The following is a 23,086-nucleotide window of genomic DNA, read 5'->3' as shown; positions in this document are numbered from 1 at the left end:
GGATAAGACACGCTTACAAAAGCACACTCGAATGAAAATTAGATAGTGGTGATGGTTGCACAACTTTGTGAATGAATCAAAGATGGAGTTGTACAAAAGGGGGATACTTTTTATAGTATGTGAATGATATCTCAGTAGTTGTTTTTTTTTTTTTAAGCACACTCAGAACTAGGATTCCCCATGTGGGTCCTGGCCCTTCTCAGCTGTAAACACCTGCTCTAGCAAAAGAGCTTCAGCTGCTCTCAGGGGCAGAAGAACCTGTCAACTCCCCTGGAGGTACCAAAGCAGGGGCCTGGAGTCAACCCCAGCTCTGTCAATTTCTAGCTCTGTGTCCTCAAGGAAGTAACCCTCTCCTACCTACCTCATAACTTGGAGAAGTCTTAGGACCACCTCACGTACAGCAGGAACTGAGAATGTATTGCTCTTCAGGTACATTCCTGCAGAAGCAACTTAAAACCATGGCAAGTAGAGGCCACTGCTTCTCACCTCTTGAGATCACGGCGGGGCATCTGTTCAAGATCTTTAGAGGCTCGTCCCAAGCCTTATGCCTAAATTTTCCCCTGAATTAAACCTTGAACCAAACCTGGTACCCAACCTTGGACCCTGATCCTGTCTTTATAATTTACTCATTGACTTCTGGGCCCTTATTCACATCCCACCAGAGATATTAAACTCAGTTGACCCTCAGGAGACATTAAACCAAGTGCTCTCTTTCCACAGGAAGAAATAATCCATCCCTGCGCCATCATACATTATATTCTTATGTCTCTTGGGTATGTCACTGATGTCTATTTTCGATTCCAAAATCTATTTATCAGACTATGCTGTTTTAGTTATGGAAGTTTTATCATAATATTTAGCTATTTGTTCAGGGAAATTCTCCCTTTTTAAAAGCTCATTTTTTAAAGCTTCTTAGCTTTGTGTTTACTTTCTTACATGTACTGTATAATTATATTTACAAGTTGCAAAAAAAGAAATTCCATTAACTGGGACTTGATTTAATTTATAAATACTGCACAAATGTGAGGGCTACCTACTATTAGTCTACTTCACACACACAGTTTTCCCACGGGGCACATGACATGTCTTTCCATTCACATCTAATGTCCCCCAATCAAGTTTTAGATATAGCTTGTTATTTCCAGGAATTTTCTGGGTTTTCTTTGCATCAATTTCCTATTAATTGTTAATGTGTAAGGAAACTACTTATTTTTCTTTAGTAGTTGGCTCCTGTGAAAATATTTTAAGAGTTTTTCACTTCTCTTTGGGTCTGCCCCACCCCCAAACACTATCTGTAAAGGCTTCTCTTTTCCATTTCTAAGCATTCTCACTCTACTTTCTCACATAATTGTGTTTCTTGAACAATACTGAAGAGTGGGGATGGAGGTCACTCTGTGTTGTGCCCCAAAGTAATGGGTAATGTGCCCCAATGCACCTCTAGAAACAAAATAGTTCTTTACATTTGCTTTCCAAATTTAGTTTACAAAGCATTTGACTAGTAGAAAACCTGTACATACTAAGAAAAATTTAGAATGTTCATAAAATAAAAATTGCTCTTAGGAGTGACTGGCCACCACCACGACCTGTGGCCAGGGCTCAAGATGACAGAAGCTACTTGTAATGCCACTGTCAAAGACCAGCATAGGGAAAGAGAATGTCCACTCCTGTGCACTCAACAGAGGTTTTGTCAGCAGAGCTGAGGTGGGCTGCATTGACTGGATCCCTGGCTTTAGAGACGGCAGCCCAGAAAGTTATCATGAGGGTTCCAACATTCCCATTCCGGTTCTGCCCTCCTGGCTCTTGGTCTTGGCTGGTACTGTCTCCCAGGCTATATAGACAAGCCGTGAATCAGATACAAAAAAAAAAAAAAAAAAAGCTGGTCTGGGTTTTAGCTTACTGGAAAGTAAGGGTCACCATATCCATTATAATTCTGTTTAAATGCCAGATTGCTATGTGGAATGTTTTTGTGGATTACACTAAGGTTAACCACATCTTAGCTAGCTAGAATTGCCTACATCAGTGTTATGAAAGTACAGCAACTTTACTGTACCTAGAAGTTCATCATGTCCTGGGGACAGCTCATCACTTAAGCTTATTTCCACAGTTGGCTGCACTTGGAACTGACAACAGAGAAATTTTAATGAGTTTGACAAGGAAAGGACACCAACACAGGATTTTTGGTTTTTCCCCACATAGGTTTTTAAAAATGTGATTTGGTTTCAGAACATTTCTTCACTGAGCCTACAGAAACAAACAAAACACTAGCAAGCCATCAGACTCTTCAATGAAAATGTATTTCACGTTAAACACAACATACACATCATGCAAATGAGGCATCACCATGGTCACAATGGTGCTGTGAGGTACAACAGATCACAACAAAACAGACATTTAGCAAAATAAAGCTGTAAGAAAGATGGTGAGGCATTTTTTGAAAGTCAGACCATGCTATCATTTTCTGTGTGCTTGTCATAAAAGGGATTTTCCCGATATGCATCAAGATCAATGGCACTGCATTACTGGAGGCATGTATTTTATTTAATATATACACATACACAAACATACACAGTTTCCATAACTAATAAAGTCTTAAACTGTAGCTGGTTTTAAAAGCACATGAACAAGATTACTATTGAGACTTCTTTTTATCTCCTGGTTGCAAACCTCAGTCAAAATTATGGATCTTTCCAAACGCTTTATCGTACAAGTCAAAAAAAAGTTTCAAAGAAGGTCATTTTAATTTGAAAGTCACATTTCACCACAAGAAATAAAATTAAGAAAACACATTATTATATGTGTCTTGAAAATGTGCATGAAACACGTGGAGTATACATTCTAGTGTCATTTGTCCCCCGCTCAGATCTTTTTATGTTGAAGTCAAAGTGATATATTGGGTCCAGTTCAGGGCCCCCTTGTTCCAGAGCACTATCATTTTCACTTGTGCCTGGCTTCATCAGAGTTGAGCAAACACAGGAGCAAACAAACAAGGGCCCCAAGATCCAAGAGAAAAGCAATAGCAACAACATGAAAACCAACCACCTGTGCATGAGACACACAATTCATTCAAACTTCCTTCGGTCCAAAAGCCACTCAATGGCTTGGAGATTTTTTAAGGTGCAACAATGACAAGATCCTTGCTAGACTGAGGTGCCCACGTCTATAAGAAAATGCATAAGTGAACAGAAATCATTCCGCAGTGCTTGTTTCCATAATCAACCAGACTTATTCTGTTAGGTCCCCAAGGAGTAATGTGGGGCAACACATTTTACAGGTGGCTAAGCTTAATATATTTTAAAAAAGCTTCTTGATAGTAACTTCCAACAAAGAAACCCCAGAGAAGGGGGAAAACCCTCTGGAATTTCTTCTAAACACAAACAAGGAGATAAGCAGCTCAAGTTCAGTATATATGTTTAAGTAGAGTCTGGGTTAATGTCTAGAATATTTATAGGAAAAGACATCTACATGTTTATGTACTCCAACTTTGGGAATAAGAACAGTTATAAGGTGAATTTCCAACACAGAATCACCTGGGCTATTCAGAGGATCACTATGATAATAAAGTAGTACAGGAAGTGCTTTATCAGCAGCTGAAGCTCATAAATAGAACTGTAACATGAAACTTTGCTAAAGCCCAACAAGGCCAATGTTTCAAGGTTTCTATCAAGAGTGGCCAGTGTTTGACATACTAACTAGGAATATACAGTTACATTTTGATCTAATAATTTGGAATCCAGGGATTTAGGACAACAGAAGCTTCTTCAGAGGACCAGCAGCTTGGATTTGACTACCAGCAGCTTCATGGGTTCTCCAAACACCACCTGTGTCAATTCAAAAACAAAACCACGTGAAATCAATGAAGAGACCACATTGTACCTATTCTCTCTCACTAAAATGATCACACCCTCTGGGACTTTCTACCTTCTTGGTAATTATATTTTCCTTGGCTCATAAAGTATGTTTCAACTGAGGTGCTACAGCATTTTGGGTAGGACTATTCTATTAAGTGGCCAAATTCTCTTTGGGTGGGACTGTCCTAAAACCTGCAGGATGCTTAATGTCCCGAACTCTGCTTTCTAAATGGCAGTGCTGCCCCCCAGCCATTAGGACAACAAAAACCCCCCAACACATTTTAAGATTTCAGAAGACAACTTATTTAAGAAGCCAAATGCAGTCAAAACAAACAACTAACAAAACACATGCTTATATATGTTTATTTCTATCCCATTCTTTTTAAAGTTTTTAATTCAGTTAACATACAGTGTACTGTTAGTTTCAGGTGTACAATATAGTGATTCAACACTTCCTTATATCACCCTGTGCTCATCAGCACGAGGGCCCTCTTTCATCCCCATCACCTGTCTCACCCATCCCCCCCACCCACCTCCCTTCTGGTAACCATCAGTTTGTTCTCTAGAGTTCAGAGTCTGTTTCGATAGCATGAAGGACATTAGGAGAAGGAAGGGAAAAATGAAGGAGGGGGGAACCGGAGGGGGAGACGAACCATGAGAGACTATGGACTCTGAGAAACAAACTGAGGGTTCTAGAGGGGAGGAGGGTGGAGGGATGGGTTAGCCTGGTGATGGGTATTGAGGGCACGTACTGAAGGGAGCACTGGGTGTTATACACAAACAATGAATCATAGAACACTGCATCAAAAACTAATGATGTAATGTATGGTGATTAACATAACATAATAAAAAATAGAGTCTGTTTCTTGGTTTGCCTCTTTTTTTTCCCCCTTTTGCTCATTTGTTATGTTTCTCAAATTCCACATATGAATGAAATCATATGGTATTTGTCTTTCTCTTGCTGGCTTATTTCACTTAGCATAATACTCTCTAGGGACATGGTTTATTCCAAAAATTACCTGCCATGTGTGAAAGGGCCACAACTTCTTTCCCAAGAGTCAAGAGAAGAGATGCACTATCTACAGCCGAAAGCTGAGCACAGGAAGATGTACACAAAATACAGTGACCTTGGTCGTGTGGCCTCCCCAACCTGTTTCCTCATTTGATTTTACTTAAGTAATTTCTGCACCCAACATGGGGCTCAAACTCCCTGAGATCAAGAGTCTTATGCTCCGGGTGCCTGGGTGGCTCAGTTGGTTAAGCGACTGCCTTCGGCTCAGGTCATGATCCTGGAGTCCCTGGATCGAGTCCCGCATCGGGCTCCCTGCTCGGCAGGGAGTCTGCTTCTCCCTCTGACCCTCCCCCCTCTCATGTGCTCTCTCATTCTCTCTCTCTCAAATAAATAAATCTTTAAAAAAATAAAAAAAGAGTCTCATGCTCCTCCGACTGACCCAGGCAGGTGCCCCAAAATACTTTAATATTCTTTTTAGTAGGCTCTCTGCCCAACATGGGGCTTGAACTCACAACCCCATGATCAAGAGCTGCATGCTCTACTCACTGAGCCAGCCAGGAACCCCATGTTTCCTCATTTGAGAAACAGAAAGGTTGGACTATATCATATCAGGCATTGAAGTTGTGTTATAGGAGTGGAGCATAAGAGACATTTAACTCTAGGAAACAAACTGAGGGTTGCTGGAAGGGAGGTGGGTGGGGGACTGGGGTAACTGGGGGATGGGCATTAAGGAGGGCACGTGATGTAATGAGCACTGGGTGTTATATGCAAATGATGAATTACTGAACTCCACCTCTGAAACTAATGATATATATGTTAATTAGTTGAATTTAAATAAAATAAAATTTTTAAAAAAGAAAGTGAGAGTGTGCTGAGAATATAAAAATGTTTTGAAGAGGGGCGCCTGGGTGGCTCAGTCATTAAGCGTCTGCCTCCCTGCTCAACGGGAAGCCTGCTTCTCCCTCTCCCACTCCCCCTGCTTGTGTTCCTGCTGTCGCTCTCTCTCTCTCTGTCAAATAAATAAACAAAATCTTTTAAAAAAATGTTTTGAAGAGTCTAAAGTGGGAGGACAATTGGAATTAAGTTATGAAAGGATTTGATGATAGATTCTAATTATGTTTTCATCATCAAAAACAAATAAGGCCCAAACTGAAGTAAATCCAATGTGAGGTATGTATAACTAAGTCACACAAATGCAGAGTGTTTATAACCCATTTTGGCAATAAAAAAGGCCAAAGGCGGGGAACAAAAGCTTTGGGACACAAACTTCAGTTCTCCATTCCTCCACTCCCTCAGGTGTGATCCAAGAATAAATGTTTGCTTTAAAAGATGGGTCAATAGAACAGCAAATCATTTGGCCCAATGCTCATCACTGTATATAAATGACTGTAGATAGAACGTGGAATGTCACTGAGTAAAACTAGGGGAGACATTCATTTTATTAATACCACCTTGTGGGGCGCCTGGGTGGCTCAGTCGGTTAAGCATCTGTCTTTGGCTAAGGTCATGATCCCAGGGTCCTGGGATCGAGTCCCATGTCAGGCTCTCTGCTCGGCAGGAGGCCTGCTTCTTTCCTGCCTGCTGCTTCCCCTGCTTGTGCTTGCTCTCTCCCTCTCTCCCCTTCTCTCTGTCAAATAAATAAAAAATCTAAAACAAAACAAAACAAAACCCACCTTGCACCACTATTACAGCATTCTCTCTTTGCCTCTAAAAATGGTGCTACTGCAGACAGATGGCTGGTCAAACTTTAAGCAGTGCTTCTCAACACACACACCCATCCACAAACCCCAAACAGCAGGGGCGGGCACGGTGGAGTGTGGCAGTGAAGGCTCTCATACAAAGGATTTACTTGAAATCCATCTCGATTACCGTGTATGTGTTGCAGGTTTTCCCCCCATCTGAAAGAACCTTCCTATGAAACCTTCTGTAATGGCATAAGGTGAAGAAGCAATTACCACTAACTTACATGAAAAAATTTTTGAGCATTTCCAGGCTCAAAAATAACCTCTTAGGCTTTTCTGACACTTTAGGACACATCTTGCCAATGGATGTGCCAAATAAATGGAGATAAAGCACAGATGCTCACAGACAGTGCAAAGCTATGGCAGCTGAATTGAGTGCAGTTCTCAGGAAGGAGCTTGGCAGAGCTACTCTCACTACTCTCAAGCTTCTGTAACAGCTGGCTCCAAGACGAACACTGAATACTATTTTCACATTTTGTCTTTTGTTTTTGTAAGAGTGAAACCCTCTTTGGATTACTTTCAGTTAATATAAACAGATACTAATGTAGGTCTGTTGTAAACTACATTTGGCCTAGTGCAGAACTTTTGAAAAACGTGTGACACCCGTATTCATGTTCACGTTTGTACTTTTCAAATAAAACTGACCATCCAAGAGACTGAGTGATGTTTATCCCACCTTCACAAACCCCAGTTGGAGAGGTATAAATTTAGACTATAATCAAAAGACTGTACTATACCTTTCGTTAAAGAGATGTATTTGTCAACAGAAGGTGTTCAGAGTATTTTCTTGGCCAGGACTGTTAAATCCTTCAATCAGGTTTTTGTTACAATCATCCAGGCTGAGATTTTCACTGGATCGCTTAGGGTACATGGGGGGGCCGGTGAAATCTAAGAGATCTTGAAGTGCTCGGGCATTACCAGTTCCATTTTGGTCCAGAGACACCCCAGGAATCATTTCACTTACTGGTGAAAATTCTGGGATGGAGATAAGCTCTTCCTTTGAAACAGGACTGGAATGTGGGGAGGGGAAGAGAAGGAGAGAGGTAGAGAGAGAGAAAGAGGCAAAAATTAATTCTATTTGCAATATTTGGTTATATTACTCTTCTAGAGAAGATGCATTTAAAGCCAGAGCTGGTGTGAAACATTCTACACAAAATACAAGTTAGTTCAACTCTGAGACACTGATAGACACAAGGCCCCCATGGAGGAGAACAAGGGAAGTGGACTGAGCAGGGCTGTGAAGGCCAAGTTCACACTGTCCACAGGAAGAAAGAAAATAAAAACCAAAGGCACCAGCAGTGCAGAGAAGCCAACCACTTCCAAAACCTTCAAAATGGGAAACCCAAATAGAAAGCAAATGCTAGAAGTTAAAACTGAGCTGAGGAAGGGCCCTAGTCAGCACTGGGGCTCCTGGTGCCACTTTTCTTTTGCAGTGCCACTTTGGACGAGCTGCTTTTTCTCCCCTGGCTTCAGTTTCTTCTGCTGTACAATGGGGTGAATACTCATTTCTCCCTGCCAGGGCTCCTCTGAGCGTGATGTGATCATACCTAGGAAGTCTGTGTAGAGCCACCTGCAGTAAGTGTTCAGTTTAGATGGGAGCCATTTTTTTTTTTTTTTTAAAGATTTTACTTATTTATTTGACAGAGAGAGACACGGAGAGAGAGGGAACACAAGCAGGGGGAGCGGGAGAGGGAGAAGCAGGCTCCCGCAGAGTAGGGAGCCCGACGCGAGGCTCGATCCCAGGACCCTGGGATCATGGCCTGAGCCGAAGGCAGACGCTTAACGACAGAGCCACCCAGGCGCCCCAGGGAGCCATTGTTAATAAGGACCCCACCATCCAGCCAGTCACCTGCAGAGCAAATCTCTCCCATGTTCCCTCTCTAAAGTGAGGCCCCACTCCACCCTGACTTATCCAACTCCTGCCCAGCAGGCCTGGCTCTCTCTCTCTTCAACCTAGAGATGGAAGAAGGAGTTTCACAGCTGTGTCAACCACAGGCCTAGCTCAGATGAGTGGTGGGCTGGCATGTGAGGTCCCATCACTCGGAGTCTTTCTTAACAGCCAGAGTAGGGCTGTTGCCAGGTTTGACTGTTCTTTTCTTCCTTGATAAGATCTGAGAGAAGAATCTACAAAAACCAGCTGAACTGAAGAAACTCAGAAAATCCATCTCCCTCATACTCAGCCTAGTTAAGGGGCAGTAGAAGACCTAACACCACTTCTGGTGGCTGGAGCCTGGGAAAACTGCCCCATCAGCAGAAACACCCACCCCATCTCCACCTTACCTTGCCTCCTTTCCCTGGGTTTAAACAGCTGGTCAGAGCATGAGGAGAAAATTCCACAAGCTTGGACACAACCTCCAGGAGTCATCTCTCTCTAAATGCAGAGGGGGCCACAGGAGAACTCGGAGCACATACAAAGCCCCTTCGCTTTCTTAAACCCGGGCGGGTGCTGTCTTATCCCCTACCCCACTCCCAGAGATATAAAGAATAAGCAGAGGTAGGCTCAACATGGGGTGGGGGCATAGATGTTGCCTTAATGTTTAAGATGCCTCAGCTGTTTTACCCTGGGGGCTGAGGAGACCGACGATGGAGGCAAGGGCTGTCTGTAGAATTTGCTCTACTGGTGACGGGGTGCTGAACCCTGGGTTTTTACATATCTGGCTCAAGGCCAGGATGCACAAGCTGGGATATTTACAATCACTGTGCCCTAGGAAATACCCTCCTCCCCAGACGAAGCTGAGAATTCACAGCCAAGGAGAGAAGGGTAAGCTCTGGCCAGCTGGAGCTCTGACAGAACTTTTGCAAAACACTGTCACTGCCTCCGGACTCAGACTGCTGCCCCCACTCAACTGCCCTGCCCAAGGCTCTCTCTTTCCAGTGTTTCTGCCCCAACCACATGCTGAGTTCTCCTTTTGATTGGGATTAATTTGCCAGGTGATATCATCTACAAACACACTAGTTTAAGAATTCCTTAAGATTTTAGCACCTGAGAGCAAATTAGATTCCTTATCAAGTCCCCAATGACAAGTTTATTTAACATAAGACACTGGATACAGTGAGTCCTGTTGGTGTTCCACTCAGATCCCCTTTGGCTATAGGTGCAGCCGTCTTCCAGCTGCAGAGAGAGCAGGCTGCTAATAGCTCATAGCTGCCACCCTTTCTCTGAACAACTGCCTTTGGCTGACAGGAGCCCTATGCCCACAGTAGTTAGACCTGCCTCCCCCACCTTGGGTGACCACACTCAATGACTGATGGATACAGTGGCACAAAGGCTGCCTCCCTTAATCTGACCACTCTCTGGTAGAAATTCATCCTCCAGAGCTCCCATAGGATCAGCTGAAATAATCCTTGCTTAGTGACTTCCCCTGCCCCATCCTGCTTCCCATCCTCCACTTGCTCCAGAGAACTCTTTCCCTATAAATCCCATGCCTTAGAATACCTATCCCAGGCTCTACTTCTTTTTTTAATATTTATTTATTTGAGAGAGAGAGAGCACATGCACACGGCGCACGCACATACACACACACGCACGTATGCATGCACAAGTCGGGGAGAGGCAGAGGGCGAGAATCTTCAAGCAGACTCCCTGCTGAGCACAGAGTCAGACATGGGGCTCAATTCCATGACCCATGAGATCATGAACTGAGCCGAAACCAAGAGTTGGACGCTCAACCCACTGAGCCACCCAGGCACCCCTCCCAGGCTCTACTTCTAAGGAACCGACCTAAGACACTAATAAACCACTGATAGCTTTCCAATGCCAATGGAACCTACTTTAGTTGATTCAGGTGTATAAAAGATGAAAAAAATCAATGAAGAGGCAGTGGAGGTGTTTGGAGAAGAGATGAGGCTCATATGCAAAATAAATGAACTTACCTCACATCCATAGACTGAACCTCTTCAGTTGAATCATCCAGACTGTTTGATTTCCCATCAAGGGTGTCCAGATGAACAAGTCCCCCAATTGGTTTAAGCCCATTAGAGAAAATGTCTCGAGGAAAAGCTTCTGGGGCAGTACGCCCCATACCATTAACTTCCTGGCAAGTGTTTAATCCATTTATTTCTGATTGAGAAGACAAAATCATTCTGTTAACCATAAAATATCCAGAACAATGAAATAACAGAGGAAATATATATTGAGGCAATTAATTTAATCCTCTGCTTTACCAACAGTGCAACATCTTTTGCAAAAAACAAAAAACAAAAAAACCCCCACAAAACCCATGTCATCGCCTTCACACAGGGAAAAGAAGACTGATGACATCATCAGTGTCTGTGCAGGGCTCCTGACCCACTCAGGAGGCTTGGGGTCTTATACTGTGCAGGTCCCCAGGCTCTGTATAGCGTTTTCTTGAGCCCCAAGGCAAAGGAGAGATGTAGAGTGCCTCTGAGATGGACACGCCCTTCTGACTTTGGTTGCCATGATATATTCACATCTAAGGAGTTTTAAATATACTCGAGAGAGAAGAGCTGGACTGCCTGGAAGTCTGGAAGATAGGAGAAACCACTGTAGAATAGCAGAGTCAGTTCTGAATTGAACCTGACCAGCTGTCTCCCTGGAAAGTAGCATGGGCCAGGAGGTGGCCAGCTTTCTGTGCTGGGACTATTAGAGTACCACTTTCTGAATGGAGCTGACAGACATGTGGTAGAGATGGGAGACTCCACCAGAAGGGAAACCACATAGTCCCCTTCTAGCAGTAATGCTCTTAAGACCCACGGGTGTTTGTCCCCTGCAGGAAGTGTTATGAGCCTGTACCTGCTGAAAGGAAGAACCCGAGAACCAGTTCTCACACTCACCTATTTTGTTCAGGACAGCTGGTTTTGTCTCTTTTTCTACACACACAGCAGACTGAAGCTCCACCTTTGGGTCTTCTTTCTGAAAACAAACACAGGGAAAGATGACTTTACACAGAAAGACAAGTGCTTCTGAAAAGCATCAAAGGATATTTGGAACTGTGCTGAGCCATCTGCCTGTTCCATGGTAATTCTTGGAATCTTTTGAGTTTATTACAAATCAGCTGTGTTTCCCTTATTAATATGTCACCATTTTCTGTTTTTTTTTTTTTAAAGATTTTCTTTATTTATTTGACAGAGAGAGACACGGAGAGAGAGGGAACACAAGCAGGGGGAGCGGGAGAGGGAGAAGCAGGCTTCCCTGGAGCAGGGAGCCCCATGCGGGGCTCGATCCCAGGACCCTGGGACCGTGACCCGAGCTGAAGGCAGCCGCTTAACGACTGAGCCACCCAGGCACCCCACCATTTTCTGTTTTATTCAGGGACTACTGTGCCTCTCTCTGCATCCCTACCCCTACTTCTCGGAGGAAATTTTTCATTATCACCCTGTCTCTGAAACTCCTCTTAGACTTCTCTTCCCTTCCAGGTATGTACAGCCTCCTTAATCTAGTCAGGAACAAAGTAGGAAGAATTCAGTTTTTCTGGCTGTTCCTCTCCAAGACCTACAATTCCACTGAATATACTGTGCCATTCTTTTCTCCTCAGTCCATAAACTGCTAAAATGACACTCTGAACACCTACCTTCACTTCTAGAGACACATCACTCTTCCTTGTTCTCTTCATGATTTCATCAATTCTCTGGAAACCAAAAAGAATCAGGTAAGAGGACTATAATACCAAATACATATAAAAGCAGCTGGGTCTATATGCAAATTCATATGTCAGAAAACTTATAAAAGAGAAGCATTAGCAGAGGATAATGGGTACAGAAAGGTTTTCCATTGGTTTTGCAGATATACACCTCTGCCCTATGAACAAGGTCAAATGCTTGAGAAGTGAACTAGTATCTAGAATCAACAGTTTAGATCCCATCTTTTTCCTTCCTCTCTGTAGGTTACCTAAAAATCAACAAATCACCACTTGCCATTCTAGAGGACCACCCTAGAGGAAGTGAAGCTGAGGTGCAGGTCAGGAGGGGAGGCCAGAGATTGGTCTCCTAGCTCTCAGGCCTAAAGTAGTACAAAGCCTGGGCTGGATCTAGGACACCTCGGGAATGGAACTTTATCATCAGCCTCCTTAAACCCAACTTTATCCCTAATCACGTTAAATGTAAATGGACGAAACACTCCAATGAAAAGACAAAGACTGTGAAATTGGATTAAAATAACAAGCCCTAACTATATGCTGTTTACAAGACACATACTTCTATGGACACACATAGGTTCAAACTAAAAGGATGGAAAAATATTTACCATGTAGACACTAACCATAAAAAGTCTGACAAAGTGGACTTTAAGACAATTATTACTGGAGATAAACATATATTAGTGATAAAGGGGTCAATTCAACATGAAAATTTAATAATCTGAAATATGTATTCACCTAACAGCAGAGCTTCAAAAACATATAAAACAAAAGAAATGGATAAATCCATAATCACAAATAGAGCTTTTAACACTCTTCTCTCAGTTACTAATAGAACAAGATGACAGAAAACCAATGGAGATACAGAAGATTTGAACAGCACTACCAACAAACTTGACCTAATTAGATAATTTTAAGATCACTCTACCCAAAAACTACAGAACAGAACTAGATTCATTTCCTGTTCTTGCCTCACCTTAACTCCTCCTGATCCTTAGCTCTTACCTTCTTCCTCTCCAGTCGCTCCTGCTCAATCTGCAGCATGATCTGTTCTCTTTCTAGACGCATCTGTTTAGCTGCCTCCTGGGCCTTTGCTTCTGCCGCTTCCTTCTGACAGAGACAGGAAAACCAAGGCACAGACTTTACTAAGCTGAGAAAACAGTGTAGTGGGATTCCTTGGGATATGCACATGTCCTTCCACTTTATCATCTACCTCAAAGTGGATGTTGTTTCAATATTCAGTGTGGATTTACACAGCCTGCTCTATGACACAGCAGACATGGCCAGGCCTCACCCATATACCCTCAGTCCACCATGCAAATTACCTGCAGATCGTTCCCATACTGCCTGCCAAAATCTTTCTGTGTCTGAGGGCAGTTTCTAGCCATGTGCATCTGGCCAAGAGTTTCAGAAACTTTTGTTTTTTTCTTTTCAAGATTTTATGTATTTATTAGAGAGAGCATGCATGCACAAATGGTGGGGTGGGGGGGGCAAAGGGGGAGGGAGACAAAAAGGTAAAGAATCCCAAGCAGACTCCACATTGAGCATGGAGCCTGATGTGGGGCTTGATCCCATGAGCACAAGACCACAACTGGAGCCGGAATCAAGAGTTGGATGCCCAAACAAATGAGCCACCCAGGCACCCCAGGAGTTTCAGAAACTTAATTCCCCAAGTAATGACCTACAACCATGATAGGCAGGAGTTCACAGATAAATAATCCAGTTTCCTCACCCCTCAGAGGGACAATTCTAAGGCATACTGCACAGTCTCTTAGAGAATCCAAAGGGACTAACTCCCAGTGGTCCACTTATATGGGATTTCCTCTCACTTCCCTACCAGCTTCCTGGGATCTTATCCCAAATAAACTATCGGCACCCAAATTCTCATCCTAGGGTCTACATGTTGGGGAATGTGAACTGACATACTGCAAACACTATAAACTTCACTTTTATTGCCCAAAGTAACTCATACTTAATAACCAGCCCAGTTAAAGAAAAAACTTCAAGTAAATATTATGAGTCATTCAAATTTAATTCATTTTACCTAATATTAACTAAAGCCCATAAAGAGAGTCCATATGAAGACTCATACAGTACCTGCTTTTCAATCATGACTTTTTCTTGCTTTTCTTTTTCTTGTTTTTCCTTTTCTTGCTTTTCTTTTTCTTGTTTTTCCTTTTCTTGCTCTTCTTTTAATAACAGCTCCTCCTTGGCCTTTCTCTTAGCCTCCTCTTCTGCCTTTCTTTTTTCTTCCTCTTCCTGCCGCTTCTTTTCCTCTTCCTGCTTACGGGCTTCCTCTTCTAGGCGAAGTCTTTCCTCCTCTGCCTTTCTTTTCAATTCCTCTCTCTCCAGCCTTTTGAGAACATAACTGTTATTAGGAGATGATGACATTCTCAAAAGGCAAAGTGCCAAAGAACTGTGTGTTGACAGGGAGCGTAAGGTACAACACAGTCACAGATATGTGCACTTGAATTAGTATCCAGTCAAGAAAATGACTCATCCTTCCCAGAAAGCCACTTCAGTCTATACATTTACCAAGATTCTGTTAAGACAAAGAGTAATGATGTACTGACTTGTGAACATACCGTAATGAAGACACAAATGTTCCCTAGTCAACCTACAAATGACCACAGACCCATCATTCTTACTTAATGACAATTCTTTTAAAAACTAAGTGAAATAAATATTTAAAACTAATTGGAGCTGAAAAAAACCCCCCACAAGTGTCTCGATGGCTACAACGGTGCCAGTCAGCAATTTAAGAGCAGAGACTATGAGCTCAAAAAGTTCACTTTGGGTTCCAATTGCTACGTGACTTCTGAAGCAGCAAGTGGAAGAAAATGCTCAACAGAACCCTTATATTTAATATAGAAATTAAAACATCTATTTCTCATTTGTTTTACCAATCTTTAAAAAGCTCTTTTAGCTTTGGGTGCCTGGGTGGCTCAGTCAGTTAAGCATCCGACTTGTGATTTCAGCCCAGGTCATGATCTCAGGATCGTGAGATTGAGCCCCACACTAAGCGGGGAGTCTGCTCGCAATTCTCTCTCTCACCCTCTCCCTCCGCCCCTCTCCCCATTCATGCTCTCTAAAATAAGTAAATAAATCTTTAAAAAAAAATGAAGTGTTAAAAAATCTCTTTTATCTTTTATTCTTTGCTATATGAAAATTAAATGACATTTAGAAATTTTTCACCCACAGATGAATGGTTGATAATAGAATGATAAAGAGCTCTAAGCAGTGAGGGAAAACCCTATAAAGTCTAACTGCTTGTTTTTACATTTCTAACATTCTTCCCGTTCACAAGTGTGTCACTTTCCTAATCCATAAAAAAATATAAGTAATCATACTCATCTTATAGTATGTTACTGAACAGCAACGTGACATACGGGCAAGACTGCACCTGAGGCACCTGGGTGGCTCAGTTCATGATCCCAGGGTCCTGGGATCGAGCCCTGCGTCAGGCTCCCTCCCTGCTCTGCGGAAAATCTGCTTCTCCCTCTGCCCCTCCCCAGGCTCATGGTCTCTCTCTCTCAAATAAATAAATAAATTGTTAAAAAAAAAAAAAAAAGATTCTCTCTCTCCCTCCCCCTCTGCCCCAGATCAGGACTTAAAAAGAGTATCCTCCTATCTTGCAGGAACTGTGGAGGCGATTAGCCTATGTATCACCAAAGAAATATTTTAAAAGATAAAGAAATACTGAAAGACATTAGCCTAATACTAATAGTGCACAATATATTCTACATCAGCAAAAGTTGTAGTGCCTAAAAGCAGTGCTGGAACAACTAAAATTATTAACAAACATTCTGGACAACTCTGGACAAGAGCATTACAGGGCCTAATCAGAAAGAAACTCCAGTTCTTAGATTCCTCAATGAAAGACCAAGTATGTCTAACACAAGAGTATCAAAATGGGTGTGTCAATAACAAAACTTATCCAAAGATTAATTCAGAGCACTGTTTTAGTTCTTATCCCTCATTTGATGAGACGGTTTGACTGTCCCCAAGAAGTTAATACACAAACGGTACACTGTATATGAATTAATGCACAAGCTACTTCATCTTTATCTTCATCTTCAGGATCTGAAAAGCCATTCTGTTTCTTCTGTTTTACCATGAGGACTTCAGAGGTGCCCAATGCATGCATGCGCACGCACGTGTGCACACACACACACACACACAGAGTAAGTGACACATCCTCTTGGCCCCTAAGTCTCCCTAATCCTCACCATCATGTATAACACACATTCCTCCCCACAGGCGCATTAGCCCTTGCTTGTCCCTCCTGTTACAGACAAAATACCCTCCATTAACCACAGTGTGCTTCTCCCAAAGTAGGTGAAAACTAGGTTCTTATGTGAAGCTGAGTCCCTCAATATCCTCTGCAAGGACAAACATTCTTTCTCTACCTGCTTAAGAAACCAGAGAACATGGATTTCGTCATTTCTCCAATGTCCTGCTGCTGCAGGCTGCCCCACCCCCTTGCCCTTGCCATCTTCACCAAGTTCCCTCTGGAGTTCACAAGACATGTGCAGTTCTATCACTCCTCTGTCTTAATTCCTGTCATCTACTCCAAACCTATCCCTCTTCCTTACCAGGTAGAAAGTACCAAAAAACTATGCACCATGGTCATCATTCAGGATTTAGCATATGCATCCCTTATCCCTGTCAATAGCCACAGGTGAGGGTCTTTGTGTAATGACCCCCATCTCTCATCCTCCAGCTCATGGCCCCTCTTGAACTTGCATCACATCCCTGACACATGCTTAGCCTTGAACTACTAAATCTGTGAACAAGGTGTGGGTTTCACGATTCTCTCTCCCTTGTGTGTTTAAAAGTTTTCATTAAAAAAAAAAAAAAAAAAGCTTAATCTTCAACATCCTGAACTTGCACTTCTTTGATCTGTTCTCACCCCATCCTTCAGCACCTTCTCTCCTAACCTGCTCTGGACATGGTGAATTTGAGATGCATATGGGACACACTCAGATGAAAGCATAAGGCAGCTGGGATATGGCCTCTAGGTTCTAGACCAGTGCTATCCAAGGGAACTTTCTGTGATGAGGGAAATGTTCTAGAGATTTGTGCTATCCAATATGGTAGCTGCTAGCCATGTAGCTATTGACCACTAGAAATGCAGGAACTGAATTTTACTTAATTTTAGTGCATTTGCATTTTGGTAGCTGCATGGGAATAGAGGCTATGGTAGTGGACAGCACAGCCCTAGCAAGAGACCGGGCCACAGGCACAGAGTCAGAGGTCACCAGTGTGCATGTGTTATTTACTGCCTCCCTTGTACCAGGAAGTACTGAAGGTTTTCAAAACAAGAAATTAGCTTCAGAAACAGATGGTAAATGAGGCAAAGGGAAAATGAGGATAGAAGGGGAGATGGGAGCAGAGTTGCTTTAGCACATCAAATGCTCAACATGAAACCGTTGTGTGAAATGTGGGCCCCAAATCTTTTGAAGCCAGAGGAAAATTGCCGAACAGGAGGGAGCACCACTGCTCACGGAGGGCTTGTCAGGTGAAGCTGGCCAAGGACTGAGGGTTGAGTCCAGGCAACATGTGAGGGGATACTGGGTGGACAGAAGAGACCAAGAAGGAGAGGCCAAAGAAGCAAGGGCAAGCCTGACAAGGTCAAAGTCAACAAAGAAATGGATCAGGAGTCTGGCAATTAGGAGGAATGTGAGTGTGAAGTATGAATATGAGCTGAAGAAATAAAGACAGCAAGTACAATCAATCCTTTTAGGGGCTGGGCTGTGTGGGAAGTGTAAGAGAGAGGGTGATTGTTAGAAGGTAAAGAACTTCACCTTCCTAAGCATATAGCCACAATCATGTTACCTACCTGCTTAGAACCTGTAATCACCAAGGCCTGTCATCTGAGGTCCTGTGATTCATCTTTACCTCCTGTGACCTCTCTTCACACATCCTATGGCCCCCTCAAACCAGCCCAAACACACCACTCAACAAAAAGATGTGTCACTGTTGACCAGAAGGCTGGAGGTGGGAAAATCATCAGAAAAGTACAGAATTTGAAGAAGTGATAATTAAGACCTACTGCCCAGCCTTAATAAATAAATAAATAAATCAGCAAACCTGTAATTAGAGACCACAAAGGACTTGCCAAGGTCACTTAAGGATCAAGGCTATTCTATTATTTATCACTCGAAATTCAGTACCAGTCTTTTTTTTTTTTTTATAATTATTTATTTATTTTTATTTGACAGAGAGAGACACAGCGAGAGAGGGAGCACAAGCGGGGGAGTGGGAGAGGGAGAAGCAGGCTTCCCGCTGAGCAGGGAGCCTGATGTGGGGCTCGATCCCAGGACCCTGAGATCATGACCTGAGCCGAAGGCAGACGCTTAACCGACTGAGCCACCCAGGCACCCCGAAATTCAGTACCAGTCTTGAAGTGCTGCAGCATGGCTTGCTTTCTGTCAAGCTAATTCTCTCAACATATTGGGCTGCACCGTGTGATTACCCTAAAAGTTTCCTTATCAATTTAATGATAAAATCTACCTTGTCCTTCAACGTGTTCTGAATACAAAGATCAGAAAAGGCAGAACTGTCTGTACTTTGACCAAAGTGCCCTGGTACTAACAACACAATGATTCTCACACTTTGGTGAGCTATTGAAACAGGGTAAGGCCTAGGACTGTGTATTTTCACTGCACTCCCCGGATGGTTCCGACACCTCTCTCCCATATTTAAGGACCACTACTATGATGTCCTCTGTTGTGCTCCAGGAATGGAGTCCCTCTACCTTGTTGCTTGTGGACAATGACATCAGCTTCCACCCCACTTAGGGGCCTTTGGGCAACCTTCCTCCCTCTCACCTGGGGGTGCAAGTTAGGATAATTTAAGGAAAAAACATGATTTGGGAAGCAGAATCAAGATCTCTACCTCTGGAACCTCCTATCTTCAGGGAGAATCTCATTCCATGAACAAAGCTAAAAAAACTCCCTTGATAGCTCTATGAGGCCTCGCTGGTCCTAGAGTCTAAGGGGAGAATGGGAAGCCATTGGTAACATTTAGATCCAGGAGCTATGAGTTTCCAGGTAGTCTTAAAAGGGCAATGTTCCATTGTTGTTAATTATATCTAGTAGAAGACGCAGTCTCCTGAACACCTGCCATGCAGACCTGTACTTCTGCCCAGTTTTTATCAATAGTCAAACCCTAGAAAGAAAGGTGAGTTGCTCTTTCTACCACAGCCTTTTACACGAGATGGCACTGAAACGTTGAGCAGCCCCATACCTGTCCTGTTCTTCCTTCTCCAGCCGTTCCTGCTCCTCCTGCTCCTTCTGTAGCCGGGCCTGTCGTCTCTTTTCAGCCAGGATCTTCGCAGCCTCTCCTGCATCAGTGGTGCCTGCTGTAGGCTTCCCTGAGGCTGCATCAGGGGAAAAGATCATGGGAAATGAAATACTGATTGCAATCACAAGGGTAGCTGCCACTTGGAAACAAAAAAGTCCAACTTAGTGGGTGATGGGAAATGTTACTGGGATGAGCACAATTAGCCACTGAGCAGAGAAGTTGCAATGGGACAGCTGTGACCCTGTGACCATATTTCCCAGTGGAGGGTAGTGGAAAGGTGGGGAGGAGAGACGGGGTGGATAGCATGATCCACAGGAGCCACCACCGCAGTGCCCATCTGGGTGAACTCACTGCATCTAGCGGAAAAGCTTGAAGGACTAAAGGAAGACCTTCTCTGTGGGAAGTGCTGATGCTGGCTGGAAGCAGCTCAACACCCCCATAAGCTTCCAAAGCCATGACCAGTGTCAGTCCCTCCTCCAGGAGACATAGGAGACCAAGGAGAAGGATTCAGGGGCAACGCGCAAGCCTGAGAAAACAGCGTAAGGGAATAAAGTTGTCCCAGGGAAAAATCTCCTTCCCTCTCTCCCTCCCACCCCCACACATGAGATTCCAACATGGATCCGGGCAGAGAGAGAACCAGCTTGTAAATCCAAGTCCTGGGGCAGCATCGACAAGAAGGGCTTACCTCCGCTGCTCTCGGCCTTCCCTCCTGTGGCCACATGCTTCTCAGTGACATGCTTGTCCACCACATGTTTCTCTGGGGCTTCCTCTCCACACAGGCCAGCTGCCTGCTGAGCCAGGGCACCTTCCCTTTCCTTATTGCTCTTCTCTTTCTCTGCTTTCCTCTTGGGCGTTTCCTGGCTGGGAAAGGTGGGAAAGCGGTACTTCACAGGAGATCCTGGGTATGGCGGCTTCGTATTCTTTGGAGACTGTGGATACGCTTTTGAAGTTGCTCTGGAAAGCCAAAAACGTGCCAGAAGATGATTACTGAGCCTGACCCCAGAACCTTCTCTGGGTTCCTAACAGGCTTGGTTCCAAAAATCCATCCAAAAGGATGAACAATTTCATCCTTCAAGAGGAACAAGTGGAACGCTTAGCACACACTCAAAAGTCCTTGAAGTACTATCACCCTAATAGCAATATAGGCATCTATAAGATATCCCTGGTGGAAGGGACAAGATTTTAGGAAGCCCAGCCATGTCCCAACTTCACTGAAGTTTGACTGACAACGTAAGGATAAAGTGTTAGACACTGTCCTACCTCTTTTCAAATGAATACCAGTGTTGGATCTGGCTTCAGCATATGGCAATGGATGAGCTAGCTCTTTTTTTTTTTTTATTGTGGCAAAATACACATAAGACTTACCATCTTAGCCATTCTTTCTTAAGATTTTACTTATTTATTTTAGAAAGACAGAGACAGACACAGAAAGGGCAAGGGGGCGTGAGGGGGGGAGGGGCAGCGGGAGAGGGAGAGAATCTCAAGCAGACTCTGTTCTGAGCATGGAGCCTGACATGGGGCTTGTTCCCATGACCCTGAGATCATGACCTGAGCCGAAACCACGAGTTGGGCCATTAAATGACTGAGCCACCCAGGTGCCCTTTAGCCATTAAGTGTACAGTTCAGTGGCATTAAGTACATTCACAATGTGGTGCAACTATTACCACCATCCATCTCCACAACTCTGTACCTATTAAACATTAACTCCCTATTCCTGCCTCCCTCAGCCCTTGGCAACCACCCTTCTTTTTTCTCTCTGTAGGAATCTGACTACTCCAGGTACCTCACAGAAGTGAAATCATACAGTATATGTCCTTTTGTTTCTGGCTTATTTCACCCAACATAATGCCTTCAAGGTCCTTGGTTCCTTTTTTTTTAATTCACCTTTACTGAAGTATGATTGATATCCAGTTCCTTTTTATATGCCAAGGAGCAAATTCATCCAAGAGGTGGGGAGAAGAGGTGCCCTTTTTTTGAGGTTCTTAAGGTTTAAAAGAATCTCTCCTGCTACTGGAAAGATGTGAAAGCTGAGAACAAGCCTACTGTCACTCAGGGAAATACTGCTTTGTTAAAATGCAGGAGCCTGTCTTATGTTGAAAAAAGGTCCATTATAAGTACACTGGTCTAGGCTTGGCTCCTGGTGCGTGCTAGGTGTTGAGGATACAGGTAACAACCTAGCTTCAGGAGCTGATTTTACCCAGAAGGTTGCACAGGGAGGAAACATTTGCAGAGTTCCTTTAGGAAGAAGTAATCTGTACATAAATTACAAATTGTCACTCTCAGTCCTGTAGCAGATTGAACCATATGGAACTGCCAATGTTGAACTGTTTTTGATCTATGAAAACAGCGAGAAAAAAAAATAGCAACTCAACATAATATTAAAGGCCAATTTATCACCACAGGCTTAAGAGTTACCTAATCAGAGGAGGGGGGAAAGATGGCAGAGGAGTAGGGGACCCTATTTCAACTGGTCCCGGAATTGAGCTGGATATCCACCAGACCACTCTGAGCACCCACAAAACCAGCCTGAGATGTAAGAAGATCTGGATCTCTACAAACAGAATATCGTAGGCGGTTGGTTTTGAGGTACGAAGCGGGGAGCCATGATTCTGCGGGCAGATATCAGAGGATAAACGACAGCGGGAGGGAGCCTGGCCATGGGGATCCTACACCACCGGTGAGCGACAGCCTCGTGCGCTCCGGACAGGCACAGACTCGCAGACGGGTAGCGGCGGGGAAAGGACTCTAGGGCAGCCCCCCCACCCCCGGGCGGAAACCCGGAGTGGCGGGGTTGCGCCTGCGAACTGCAGTCCCCGGACGGAAACCCGGAGCGGCGGGGTCATGCCGGCTAACTGCAGCCCCCTGGACGGAAACCCAGAGCGGCGGCAGAGCGGCGGGGTTGCGCGCGCGAACTGGGAGCGGCTGGCGGTTTTAGAAGCACAAAGGGCAGAGACGTGCCCCAACCTGGAGGCAGGACGGGGAGCGCTGCGAAGGGGCGCACAACCCAGGCCGCTACAGTTTACAGCAGCACGGACAGAAACGGAGACAGTGTGGCCTGGAGAGCTCACTGAAGAACAGACTAAGGTCTCTCTGCTCTGAGGCAGAGGGTTTGAAACAGTCTCTTCGGCTCTGACTCGCGGACGAGACGCGGAAAGCCGCCAGGGAAAGCCACCAGAGAACAAAAGCCCCAAAAACTGATTCCTGCTGAGCCCATCCCCCGCCACAGGGGCGCAGGGCAACTCCACCCCAACAGGGTTGCCTGAGTAACAGCAGGGCAGGCCCCTCCCGCAGAAGACAAGCTGAGAAAACAAGAGGCCAGCAACCCTAAGGTCCCAAGAAAACAGGTGCATCTTGCTTGGGTTCTGGTCAATAATTCGGACTCTATACACTCCCTCAAACACCCATCAACAGAATGACTAGGAGGAGGAGCCCCTAAAATAGAAAAGACTCAGATTATGACTTATGCTGCAGATTTACAAATGGATGCAGATATAACCAAGATGTTGGAGATGGAATTCAGGCTAGCAATTGTGAAGACAATGGCTAGAATGGAGAAATCAATGAATGGAAACATAGAGTCTC

At 44.1% G+C, this 23,086-nt stretch overlaps 1 protein-coding gene across 6 annotated transcripts in view; it reads right to left on the bottom strand.

Moving 5' to 3' along the window:
• Window positions 1-2,275: 2,275 nt before the first annotated feature.
• Window positions 2,276-23,086, bottom strand: part of MAP7D2 (MAP7 domain containing 2) — a 107,884-nt gene continuing 87,073 nt past the window's right edge. For all 6 annotated transcript variants that reach the window (XM_081809066.1, XM_081809067.1, XM_081809068.1 and 3 more), the window contains 9 exons: window positions 20,190-20,458; window positions 19,448-19,580; window positions 14,294-14,549; window positions 13,202-13,306; window positions 12,134-12,190; window positions 11,397-11,475; window positions 10,476-10,662; window positions 7,340-7,612; window positions 2,276-3,818 (listed from right to left, as the gene is read on the bottom strand). In XM_081809066.1, coding sequence (XP_081665192.1) covers window positions 7,363-7,612; window positions 10,476-10,662; window positions 11,397-11,475; window positions 12,134-12,190; window positions 13,202-13,306; window positions 14,294-14,549; window positions 19,448-19,580; window positions 20,190-20,458 — 1,336 coding nt within the window. In that variant the 3' untranslated portion in view covers window positions 2,276-3,818; window positions 7,340-7,362. The remainder of the gene's footprint in view (window positions 3,819-7,339; window positions 7,613-10,475; window positions 10,663-11,396; window positions 11,476-12,133; window positions 12,191-13,201; window positions 13,307-14,293; window positions 14,550-19,447; window positions 19,581-20,189; window positions 20,459-23,086) is intronic.

The sequence above is a fragment of the Leptonychotes weddellii genome, chromosome X (assembly GCF_054177405.1).
Source record: "Leptonychotes weddellii isolate Sample4059 chromosome X, ASM5417740v2, whole genome shotgun sequence".
Lineage (NCBI taxonomy): Eukaryota > Metazoa > Chordata > Mammalia > Carnivora > Phocidae > Leptonychotes > Leptonychotes weddellii.
This window is presented reverse-complemented; position numbering and strand designations above follow the sequence as displayed.